The 13,300-nt window shown below is 36.4% G+C and overlaps 1 protein-coding gene across 3 annotated transcripts in view; it reads right to left on the bottom strand.

The window, feature by feature from the left end:
- Window positions 1-520: 520 nt before the first annotated feature.
- Window positions 521-13,300, bottom strand: part of LOC125839180 (probable receptor-like protein kinase At5g20050) — a 28,798-nt gene continuing 16,018 nt past the window's right edge. Inside the window, exons 2-3 of one of the 3 annotated variants that reach the window (XM_049518151.1) lie at window positions 7,312-8,377; window positions 521-805 (exon numbers count right to left, since the gene is read on the bottom strand). In XM_049518151.1, coding sequence (XP_049374108.1) covers window positions 678-805; window positions 7,312-8,377 — 1,194 coding nt within the window. In that variant the 3' untranslated portion in view covers window positions 521-677. Of the gene's footprint in view, window positions 3,320-7,311; window positions 8,378-13,300 lie in introns of those variants that run through there. The other 2 variants (XM_049518152.1, XM_049518150.1) reach the window with 2 other exon arrangements.

Here is a 13,300-nt window from a genome sequence, read left to right as displayed (position 1 = left end):
ATTGGTGGCCTATAGTCGACCCACTCTAAGAGTTTTAACAAAATAAAAGGCAGAAACACACACTCACAAACAAATTTGTCAGTACACAAAAGAGGGTTAGTGATTTAAAAGAACTTCTATACTATTTTTTTTCATTGAGCCGAGGGTTTATTAGAAACAACCTCTCTACCTCCAAAGTAGAGGTATGGTCTGCGTATATTCTATCCTCCCCAGGCCCCACTTGGTGGGATTCCATTGGCGATGTTGTTGTATACTGCTATTTACCTGTTACGAGGCGATGTGCATTATTAATATTTTTCCCTCACAAAAAAGAGGCAAACTTGGGTACTCTGATTAGGACATGATCATTGATCAAGTTGTTCAATAGAGAAAAATTTTAAAACTTGCTTTGTAGACCTTTCCCGATAGCATAACACAATAAAGCTTACTGCACACTACCATTTGAATTCAGTAGCTGTACCACCGCGTACTGCATACAATATTATACTTATTTTCGCACATGAATTGAGAAGCCTCTATATGATAGTAACATGAAGCTCAAAAATTTAATATAGAAGTTACTGAACATTACATTTCATGAATTATAAAAAGTTATGCTAGAATCGGAAATGTTGCAATATTTGATATTACGCAACCATATGTTGGTTCCTTCAATGACAAAATCTTAAGCATATTGTTTACCTTGGTCCCGATAAAATTGAAGGAAATTTTGAACTGCTAATGACTTCCCTCTCTTGGTTGCCTGCTCCAACCTCAGGTACATGTGTGAAATCATAATTCAAGTTGGTTTCAACAGTCACCAAACCTTCCAACGCCTTAACCACCAATGACATGGAAGGCCTCTTGGAAAAATCTCCCTGTAGACACCATGCAGCGAGGCTCATCATTTCTGTCACTGCTTCCCTGTGGAGCTGCATATCCTCATTTTTGTCAACCATATCAATGAGCTGCTCTTGTTCCGCTTTTCTCCTAAATACACTCAGCAAATGGACATCTTCTTCATCAGGTTGAGACCAATCCAAATTCTTTCGTCCACAGAGAATTTCCAGAAGGACAATTCCAAAAGCATAAACATCAACTTTCTCAGTGATTACCGAGCTCAACCATTCAGGAGCTAAATAACCCCGTGTTCCTCTCATTCTAGTCACAACTTTGCTTTTGTCTTTCTCAATTAGCTTCGACAACCCAAAATCAGATATCTTAGCATTGAGATATTGATCTAGAAGGATGTTTTGTGGTTTGATGTCCAAATGAATTATCTTATGGCTACAATCCTCATGTAGATATGCTAACCCTTTGGCGATATCTGATATTATCCTCTGCCTTGTGTTCCATGTAAGCCCATTTTCTTGATTTTCATGCGTAATCCACCTATCCAGCGATCCATTCACCATGTACTCATAGATTAGAAGCCTGTGGCTTTTTTCGGCACAAAATCCAATGAGTTTTACCAGATTGATATGGTGAATGCCACCGACTGCCTTTACTTCTGTTAAGAATGATTCCTTTACTTGACCTACACCATCCAGATTCTTCACAGCTATTTTGGTGCCATTTCTCAGTGTTCCTTCATAAACACAGCCAAATCCTCCTTCCCCGAGCTTTATACTGAAATCATCTGTAGTTATTTTCAGCTCATTGTAAGAGAATCGAGTTAGGATTCCCGGTAAGATTGGTGCTAGATCCAAAATATCCGCAGCCTTTCTGGACTCACGTGTCCTGTTTCTGAAAATAACAAAGCAAGTAGCTATGCTTAAAATTATCCCAAAGAAAGCTGCAAGAGTAGATCCTATTATCACTTTGAAAGGTCTTGATTTCTTTCCTCCAGGAATGATTAGAGACTGACTCTGCGGCTTGGAGGAATTCTGCACCTTAAGAAATACTGTATTGCCTCTTCCTTTGTCGCTGTCTTTGAGAGAGAAAACTTCATTCAGTAACAAACAGTTCCCTCTGCGAGTCCCATTCCAATCATATTCAAAAACAGCAGCTTTGCAAGAACAGTTACTCAGACAGGCCCTTTTGCAATCTTCCAACTTTGTCTGCCCAAGCCATAATCTGCTCGGATTTAGTTCCTGATCAATATTAAATGAAAAATATGTGGTATTCTTGAGCTCTACGAAACTATGATACTGCGAAGAGTTACAGTAAATGGAAGTTAACTGTGAACATCCAAGATCTGGTTTCCTCTCTGAAAATGGCCTGAAGAAGTTCTCCTGTAGCGGACAAGTACATTGCCCGTTATTTGTACAAATGCTATAACTTCCACATACCATTGGGTACCCACAGTTATCTACATATGGCGACAAAATGTCAGATACTTCATTCCAATCAACTACAGACCATTGGTATACCTTTAAATGTCCATCAGGCCCAATCTTCATGAATTGAACTGTCGAGTTAGTAGGATTGTGTGAAGCAGTAAAGGTTTGACCATCAAAACTGTAATAAGGACTATCTTCAAAATATGAAGTGTAGTAGTATTGAGGTGGAACTGTATCTGTGTAAGCAGCCCAGCTTCCATTGAGAACAGTAAGAGAAAACAAACCTTGACTCCGATTGGTTGCTGAAACGCTTGCTATGAGCTTCTGCCTGGAAACCAAATTCTGCCCTGGAAGCAAAGAGTCTGTAGGATGATCAAAAGACTGCCAAATTGTGCGATTTCTCTTATCAAAGAGAACAAGATTTCCCATTTCTGTCAAGTTTAAGCCAGAAACAGATTTCCCAATTGTATCAGTGGACCAAACAAGAGTGCCATCAAAATCCGTCAAGACCAAGTTGCCATCATGGCCTAGTTGCAAGGTTGCATTGAATTTCACTGGATGGTTCCTGTTAGCAGACCAAACTAACTGGACTTTATCTATAACACCGTCCTCGTTGTATTTGTTGGGGTACAAAAGGATACCAAGAAGGCATTCATTGGCATGGTACCTGCAGAAGAAGCCACAGAGGAATCGTGGGCCAGCATTTCCCCGCTGAAGTATGGGTGTCGCCTTACCAAATAAGTCGGCAGTGGAATTAGTAAAAAGAGAGGGCCTGTTGATCCAGAAAGAGGAAAGCCCGGCAGTAGAATTCGAAAGAGTGAGGTTGTAGTCCTGGAAAGGTTGTGATATAGCAAATCGAGACGAACAACAGAGGAGATAAATGAAGAGAAGGATGGGAAAATACAGTCTCTTTTCTGCTAACATTGTTTCCTAATCAAAACCAATAAAATATATGGAATTTTGTTGTGTATAGTTGAAGAAAGAAATGAGCATACAGAATATCCAAAGTGATATCTGTACTTGTAATTTTCTCCATAAATCAGTTTACATAAACCATAACAATCTTTGTTCAGTAGAAAGGCATCACATTTATTTCTTCCATTCTGTTGACTTCCAACTCTATTTTCAGCAGCCAACTTTGACTATAACATACAATGATTTCTCATATTACTTAGAGTTAATCATATTATACTAAAAGTGGGAAGAATTTTAGGCAAAAGTTAGATTACGGTTTTACCCTTACATTGAATATAAAATTAAATATTAAATAGTAAATCATCATATTAGTACATGAATCAACCACCATAAAGTCTCTTGAATGTGTATTCTTTGTATTAATTTTATGTTGTTGGACTAAATTCATGAATTTTTCGTTTTGTTCATCTTCATCTCTCTCTCTCTCTATATATATATATAGAAAAGGTGATGTGATACCTCTCTATGGTTAGTATTAATATTTATCTATTTTGTCATTTTTTTTTTGCATTTTTCCTTCATTTCCTCTACATAATCAATTAGTTAAATGGATTTTAAAAATCTCATAAAGTATATGTTCATTGAAATAAAACCCTGGTAACATAGTAATAACTGAAACCCGCAATAAAGCCTAAATAGTCTCAATTATTATTATACAATTTATTTTCATATTCCTTATTGAAAGCCACTAAAAACAGTTACTAATTATTTTGTTTATTGGTACTTATTTCACATCATTATATATCTTTTAATGTAGAAATTGATATATGGAGCGGTTAACGTTCATTATTTCATGGCTTAATCCCAAAAGAAGGTATAAAAGTATAATTGAGTTTCATAACTCTCATTCTCTTTGTATTCATAACCTTTAAAAATTAATTTAAATTAAAGACACCTTTTAATATTCCTATAATTTTTCCTATATAAAATCATAAATTTTGTGTCATGAAAGTTATTCCTTTCATTCTAGACTTATAATTGGAACTAGCATCCTAAATGATATCAAGAATAAATGTTGATCCTGCAACACAAATAGTATACAAGAAGGAATCAGACACTAACTTTGAGCAAGCAAATAAATTCGACTATGTTGTCGTAGTTGTTGATGAAAATACATATGCTGAGGCATACAACGATAGCTCAAACTTCACATTGCCTAATCCAGGTCCTAGCTTTATACAAACAGTGAAATGTATTGTAGTCCTCATATTTGCACATCATGTTGTGATCAAGCCATACGTTGAGAAAATGGATGCAGTTCTGGCTGCTTGGCTTCCAGGAACCGAAGGCCAATGTATTGCTGATGTTTTGGTGACTATGGACTAACTGGTAAATTCGCATGTACTTGGTTCAAGATAGTCGATCAGCTTTCAATGAACGTTGGCGATCCACACTATGATCCTTTGTTTCCCTTCGGGTTCGGGCTCATAACTCAGACAGTGAATGGAGAAAAACATGATTCAAATGAAGGAATTTTTGTTCAAGAAAAGCTTCATAATATATGGTTTTGAGAGCTCTTGGTAGACTAGCAAGCAAAAGATGAAAAAACAAATGAGTAAAATTATGATAAAATCAAGTATCCGGTTATTTTCTTGTCCATTTTGTTGTAAATATATTGCTTGAGTTTCATATAAATAATATTGCTATTCAATATATTTCTTTTGAAGAAAAAAAGTGATTATATTTGTTATATTTATTGTAGTATTATGTTTTAGTTTGACTTGAAAATCAAGGCTCTTGAATAGTGATTTTGACAAGTGGAAAGACGCTAAATGAAAAGTTTACAATAAATTATAATATCATATATTTGCATTTTCGGCGTCTTTTAGTCTCTTCCACGTCATGTTTTTCACCCAAAAATTTCAAATTCTCTTATTAACTTTTTCTTCATCTTCATAATTTATAATTAAAATGATTTTGAATGTGTATTAATTTTTTAATAATTATACTATTAATTAATTTTTGTGCCCCTTCATTTTTTATTTTTTGTGTAATGTGTATTAATCTCTTAAAAATTACACTACTAATTAATTTTTCTGCCTCTTCATATTCCATTTTTGTAACACCCCATATTCTACTTGTACTAGTAGTCAAAAAAACACCTGAACTAGTATGTTTTTGCAAGTTTCACACCCCAACTATGTTTAATGCATTACTTTTTTTTTTTTGACAAGAGAGAATTGCTCGGATGGTAAGCATTCCTCACTTCCAATCCACAAAGTAAATGAAAGTCCTAGAGACTTTGATTTGTCTACAAGGTTGAACAATAACGAAATTGTAACTTGGAAATGGTCAAAATGATCCCATCAGTGTAAAGATAGTGACTTTGATATATACTTCTCTTTATTTATCTCCAACTTCATCTCAGTTACCTTTAATTTGTTACTGTTGGCTGGTACACAACAGTATGGTTCAATTATTATTTATTGAAAACTGAAGTTGTCATATTCGAGCTAAGTATCTAGCGTTAAACAGTATCCTGCTAGTTTTCGAACCAAACTGTATTTTACATGTAGGTTAGCATCTTCCAGTAGTTCATAATGTTGTGGCTAAGAATACTTTTGAGATGTGTGGAGTTCAGTTATACCCAATTTTGCGAATCATTTACGCGTCAAGTCAAAAGGAAATGTTTTCCAAATCACACTTCTGACTTAACCAATGGGAAGATAACATCTGCCTGATTGAAAGTCATTGTATATTAATATGGGGATGGTTCTTATGGAAGACTCATAGTTAATGAGGAGGAAAGTTCCGAAATAGTGAAATTATCTTGGAAAATGATAGCATAAGGAAGATTTATTTTTTTTGTATTGATTAGGCAAAGATTGAAAAGGAGGGAAGATGGAGATAAATAAGTCACTATTCATTGATTCAGGGAGAAAAACAAGTCCTGTTAGAAATATCTAAGGCGGGCCCTTGATAATATCATAGGTTATGAAGAGGATGGAAGAGGGAGCGAGATAAACATTGATCTCATTTCATATCATTAAAATAACTCCACTCTTACATAATCACATTACTAGGGAGTCTATATAGGTGCTGAAGAATAATTCTAAACCTAAATTTTTACTAAATAGTTTAACACACATATGATGTACTTGCCTACATTAAAATCATCAAATCCATGCACCTCAAATACAGAGGAGTGAGGATCAGAAGCATAACACGAAGTAAATGAAAGTTGAAGTGACCTTGATTTGTCTGCAAGGTTGAACAATAACGAAATTGTAACTTGGAAATGGTCAAAATGGTCCCATTAGTGGAAAGATAGAACCCGGCCTCATTATTTTTCTAGAAAACATTTTCCTTCCAACCGAATACGTGAACACACCTATAGTCAATTAAAGTTTGGAAAAATATAGCACATTGAAGAAATTTTTTTGAGGCCCCTGTGTGTATTGACTGGGCAAAGATTAAGATGTTGTGTAGAGTAGAACAACAATTGACTTGGACTTTGGAATTTATGGCACAGAAGTTTGGAAAATGACAGCAGAGAAGCTCGTGTGTTATGATGCCTCTCGACGTATTGAATGTGCTAAGATTGGATAAAGAGAATTCCAACCAAACCAAATTATATTATCATGCATAATACACAGCCTAACATGGTAATTAATGGATCATTGGATAGGTGGATATCTCATGAAAAACAAGAAAATGGCCTTTTACGATAGCATAACACAATAAAGCTTACTGCACACTACCATTGCATTCAGTAGCTGCACCACCACGTACAATATTATACTTCTTTTCGCACATGAATTGAGAAGCCTCTACAAGATAGTAACATGAAGCTCAAAAATTTAATATAGAGGTTACTGAACATTACATTTCATGAATTATAATCTCATACACTGTAAAAAAGTTATGCTAGAATTGAAAATGTTGCAATATTTGACATTATGTAACCATAAATTAGTTCCTTCAAAGACAACATCTTAAGCATATTGTTACCTTGGTCCCGATAAAATTGAAGGAAATTTTGAACTGATAATGACTTCCCTCTCTTGGTTGCCTGCTCCAACCTCAGGTACATGTGTGAAATCATAATCCAAGTTGGTTTCAACAGTCACCAAACCTTCCAATGCCTTAACCACCAATGACATGGTAGGCCTCTTGGAAAAATCTCCCTGTAGACACCATGCAGCAAGGCTCATCATTTCAGTCACTGCTTCCCTGTGGAGCTGCATATCCTCATTTTTGTCAACCATATCCATGAGCTGCTCTTGTTCCGCTTTTCGCCTAAAGACACTTAGCAAATGGACATCTTCTTCATCAGCTTGGGACCAATCCAAATTCTTTCGTCCACAGAGAATTTCCAAGAGGACAATTCCAAAAGCATAAACATCAACTTTCTCAGTGATTACCGAGCTCAACCATTCAGGGGCTAAATAACCCCGTGTGCCTCTCATTCTAGTCACAACTTTGCTTTTGTCTTTCTCAATTAGCTTCGACAACCCAAAATCTGATATCTTAGCATTGAAATACTGATCTAGAAGGATGTTTTGTGGTTTGATGTCCAAATGAATTATCTTATGGCTGCAATCCTCATGTAGATAAGCTAATCCTTTAGCAATATCTGATATTATCCTCTGTCTTGTGTTCCATGTAAGCCCATTTTCTTGATTTTCATGTGTAATCCATCTATCCAGCGATCCATTCACCATGTACTCATAGATTAGAAGCCTGTGGCTCTTTTCGGCACAAAATCCAATGAGTTTTACCAGATTGATATGGTGAATGCCACCGACTGCCTTTACTTCTGTTAAGAATGATTCCTTTACTTGACCTACACCATCCAGATTCTTCACAGCTATTTTAGTTCCATTTCTCAGTGTTCCTTCATAAACACAGCCAAATCCTCCTTCCCCGAGCTTTCTACTGAAATCATCTGTAGTTATTTTCATCTCATTGTAAGAGAATCGAGTTAGGATTCCCGGTAAGATTGGTGCTAGATCCAAAATATCCGCAGCATTTCTGGACTCATGTGTCCTCTTTCTGAAAATAACAAAGCAAGTAGCTATGCTTAAAATTATCCCAAAGAAAGCTGCAAGAGTAGATCCTATTATCACTTTGAAAGGTCTTGATTTCTTTCCTCCAGGAATGATTAGAGACTGAGTCTGCGGCTTTGAGGAATTCTGCACCTTAAGAAATACTGTATTGCCTCTTCCTTTGTCGCTGTCTTTGAGAGAGAAAACTTCATTCAGTAACAAACAGTTCCCTCTTCGATCCCCATTCCAATCATATTCAAAAACAGCAGCTTTGCAAGAACAGTTTCTCAGACAGGCCCTCTTGCAATCTTCCAATTTTGTCCCCTCGAGCCAAAATATCTTCGAACTTAGCTCCTGATCAATGTTAAATGAAAAATATGTAGTATTCTTGACCTCTACAAAACTATGATACTGCGAAGAGTTGCAGTAAATGGAAGTTAGCTGTGAACATCCAAGATCTGGTTTCCTCTCAGAAAATGGCCTGAAGAAGTTTTCCTGTGACGGACAAGTACATTGCCCGTTATTTGTACAAATGCTATAACTTCCACATACCATCGGATACCCACAGTTATCTACATATGGAGACAAAATGTCAGATACTTCATTCCAATCATTTAGAGACCATTTGTATCCCTTCATATGCCCATCATGCCCAATCTTCATGAATTGAGCTTTTGATTTATTTGGATAGTGTAAAGCAGTAAAGCTTTGGCCATCAAAACTGTAATAAGAACTATCAGCATAGGATGAAATGTAGTAGTATTGAGGCGGAACAGTATCTGTGTAAGCAGCCCAGCTTCCATTGAGAACACTAAGAGCAAGCAAACCTTGACTATGATTGGTTGCTGATATGCTTGCTATGAGCTTCCGCCCGGAAACCAAATTCTGCCCTGGAAGCAAACAATCCGTAGGATGATCAAAAGACTGCCAAATCGCGCGCTTTCTCTTATCAAAGAGCACAAGATTTCCCATTTCTGTTAAGTTTAAGCCAGAAACAAATTTTCCAATTGTATCAGTGGACCAAACAAGAGTGCCATCAGAATCCGTCAAGACCAAGTTGCCATCATGGCCTAGTTGCAAGGTTGCATTGACTTTCACTGGATGATTCCTGTTAGCAGACCAAATTAACTGGGGTTTATCTATCATACTGTTCCCCTCGTTGTATTTGTTGTGGTACAAAAGGATACCAAGAAGGCATTCTGTGGCATTGTACCTGCAGTAGAAGCCACAGAGGAATCGTGGGCCAGCATTTCCCCGCTGAAGTATGGGTGTCACCAATTCAAAGAAGTCGTCGGTGGAATTGACAATAAGAGAGGGCCTGTTGATCCAGAAAGAGGAAAGCCCGGCAAGCCCTGCAGTAGAATTCGAAAGCGTGGTGTTGTAGTCCCGTAAAGATTGCGATATAGCAAATCGAGACGAACAAAAGAGGAGATAAATGAAGAGAAGGATAGGAAAATACTGTCTCTTTTCTGCAAACATTGTTTTCTAAAATATATTAATTCTTTCTGTTGTGTCTTTTTTGGGGATGTGACCTCTCTTTAGACTTAGCACAAATCAGTTTTAAATTAGCTAGGCTCTCCTTTTATAAAAAATTAAGACGTTATGTCAAAAAGAAATGTTTTTTTCCATTAAGTGGATGAAAAATCCCAGAAGCTGCACCATTAAGGAAGATGCAAAGATGTAAGTGAAATCGTTTTACATTGTGATAGAAAGTCATTGCATATTAATTAGATGTTCTGTACAGTTGAACAATAATTGATGGCCGGTCCTATTCAGTAGAAGACTTGACATCAACCTGATTGTATATGCAATGTTAAAATTCATACAATTTAAATTTATGAGACTGGCTGTACTGTGTTGGTTTTCGTATAAAACTTAGATATATTGATTACAAATAACTAGTGATAACTCAAAACCGAAATCTATGTAATTCACTATAAAGTTGCTGAAGAATAATTCTAAACATAAATTTACTTAATAGTTTCACACACTTACGATGTACTTGCTTACGTTAAAATCACCAAATCCATGCACCTAGATCCTTTGGTTTTCAAATACCGAGGATTGAAGAGCAGAAGCATAACACGAAGTAAATGAAAGTTGTAGTGACCTTGATTTGTCTACAAGGTTGAACAATAACAAAATTGTAACTTGGGAAATGGTCAAAATGGTCCCGTTAGTGGAAAGATAGAGCCCGGCCCCCTAGTTTTTCTAGAAAATATTTTCCTTTCTACCAAACATGTGACCACACCCATAGTCAATTAAAGTTTGGCAAAAGATAGCACATTGAAGAAAGTTTGTTTGAGGCCCTCTGTGTATTGACTTGGAAAATGATTGCACCTTACACAGTTGCTGGAAAGAGTGTTACAACTTACAAGTCAACAGAAGTTTGGAAAATGACAGCACATACGCTTTTGTGTTGTGATGCCTCTTGACGTATTGAATATGCTAAGATTGGATAAGAGAAGACCAAGCTAACCAAATTATATTATCAAATATAATACACAGGCTGACATGGTAAATGGATCATTGGATAAGTGGATATCTCATGAAAAACAAGAAATTGGCCTTTTCCGATAGCATAACACAATATAATAAAGCTTACTGCACACTACCATTTGAATTCAGTAGCTTCACCACCACGTACAATATTATACTTATTTTCGAACATGAATTGAGAAGCCTCTACATGATACTAACATGAAGCTCAAAATTCAATATAGAAGTTACTGAGCATTACATTTCATGAATTATAATCTCATACACCGTAAAAAAGTTATGCTAGAATTGAAAATGTTGCGATATTTGACATTACGCAACCATAAATTGGTTCCGTCAAAGACGAAATCTTAAGCATATTGTTTACCTTGGTCCCGATAAAATTGAAGGGAATTTTGAACTGATAATGACTTCCCTCTATTGGTTGCCTCCTCCAACCTCGGGTACATTTGATTTCAACAGTCACCAATCCTTCCAATGCCTTAACCACCAATGACATGGAAGGCCTGTAGGAAAAATTGCCCTGTAGACACCATGCAGCAAGGCTCGTCATTTCTGTCACTGCTTCCCTATGGAGCTGCATATCCTCATTTTTGTCAACCATATCCATGAGCTGCTCTTGTTCCGCTTTTCTCCTAAAGACACTTAGCAAATGGAAATCTTCTTCATCACGTTGAGACCAATCCAAATTCTTTCGCCCACAGAGAATTTCCAGGAGGACAATTCCCAAAAGCATAAACATCAACTTTCTCCAGTGATTACCGAGCTCAACCATTCAGGGGCTAAATAACCCCGTGTTCCTCTCATTCTAGTCACAACTTTGCTCTTGTCTTTCTCAATTAGCTTCGACAACCCAAAATCTGATATCCTAGCATTGAGATATTGATCCAGAAGGATGTTTTGTGGTTTGATGTCCAATGAATTATCTTATGGCTGCAATCCTCACGTAGATACGCTAACCCTTTGGCGATATCTGATATTATCCTCTGCCTTGTGTTCCATGTAAAACCTGTAAAGATTGTGAAATAGCAAGTCCAGACGAACAAAAGAGAAGGTAAATGAAGAGAATAAAATACAGTCTCTTTTCTGCAAACATTGTTGTCTTCAATATATGAATTCTTTAGACTTAGCATAAATCAGTTTTAAATTACCTTTGGTTCTCTTTTGCAATCTTTGCTTAGTAGAAAGGCATCACATTTACTTTCTTTCAGTCTGTTGACTTCCAACACTATTTTCAGCAGCCAACTTTGACTTATAACATACAATGATTTCTCATTTTATTTTACAAAAATTTGAAAGCAGCATGAAGTTGGCTTTCAATTATCAAGAGGGTTGACAAATCATTCAAGTCGAAATCCTCATAATTCCATTAGTTTCGTATTTCTCAATTTGTGGCAGCAACTAAATTGATACCGCTCGTTTCTAAATTCAGTTTTTTTTCTTCCATTTCTGTGCTGAACAAGTCAGCTAGTGGAAGAGTGCATAAGTCAACAAAAGTTAAGAAGATAAAACATATTAAAAAAAATTCTGTGAGGCCCCTCCCCATATTGACCAAAAAACAAATGTTGGGTTTGCTAATGACACCTTCAACTTTCCTATTTGAATCAGGGACTTCAACTGGTGATTCCTTTCTGCCTAACCACTCAGCAATATTAGAAATATAGACTAGGTATGTTTTTCTCATTCAACTGTTCACAACAAGAAGGTCATATCCCAAAAAAAGGCATAATAACAGAGGGAGTATCATTACCTAACTACTCCAAATACCATATAATTTTCTAACAAAGATATGATTGCAGAGCAGAGAGTGTATCTTCCTATCCTTCTCTTCATTTGTCTCCACTTTTTTTCATCCCGGTTTGCTTTCTCGCAACCTTTCTGGAACTATAATGTCAGTTTTCTGAATTCTACTACTGGACGTTCCAATTCTTGGATCAATATGCCATATGTTAGAGTTTACAATACCTCTGAGCCTTCTGAAATGACGCCTATTATTCGGAGCAGAAAGGATAGCCCTCAGTTTCTCTTTGCCTTCTATTTCCCTCCTTATAACTAACAGTACCACAGAATGCCTTCTTGGTATCCTTTTGTATCACAACAGATCCGACAGGGTTACGAGTGTTCCCCAGTTAGTTTGGTCTGCTAACAGGAACCATCCAGTGAACACCACATAGAACACAAATTACCATGTAGGATACCACGTAAGACGTGTAAATGAAAGTCCCAGTGACCTTGATTTGCCTGCAAGGTTGAACGATAGCGAAATTGTAACTTGGAAATGGTCAAAATGGTTCGATTAGTGGAAAGATATAACCCGGCCCCATTATTTTTCTAAAAAACATTTTCCTTCATACTGAATAGTCAATTAAAATTTGGAAAAGCACATTGAAAAAGTTTTTTTGAGGCCCCTGTGTATTGACTGGGCAAAGGTTAAGATATTGTGTAGAGAGGAACAACAATTGACTTGGACTTTGGAATTTATGGCACATCTAAATGAGGAGGAAAGTGCCCAATGATTGCAAATTAATTGTTAGTAGCAATTTGTAACAGTACTTGGGATCTGATCTCTTTTAAAAA

Source organism: Solanum verrucosum, unplaced genomic scaffold, assembly GCF_900185275.1.
Source record: "Solanum verrucosum unplaced genomic scaffold, falcon-dt-bn FXZP01000170.1, whole genome shotgun sequence".
NCBI classification, from domain to species: Eukaryota; Viridiplantae; Streptophyta; class Magnoliopsida; order Solanales; family Solanaceae; genus Solanum; species Solanum verrucosum.
This window is presented reverse-complemented; position numbering and strand designations above follow the sequence as displayed.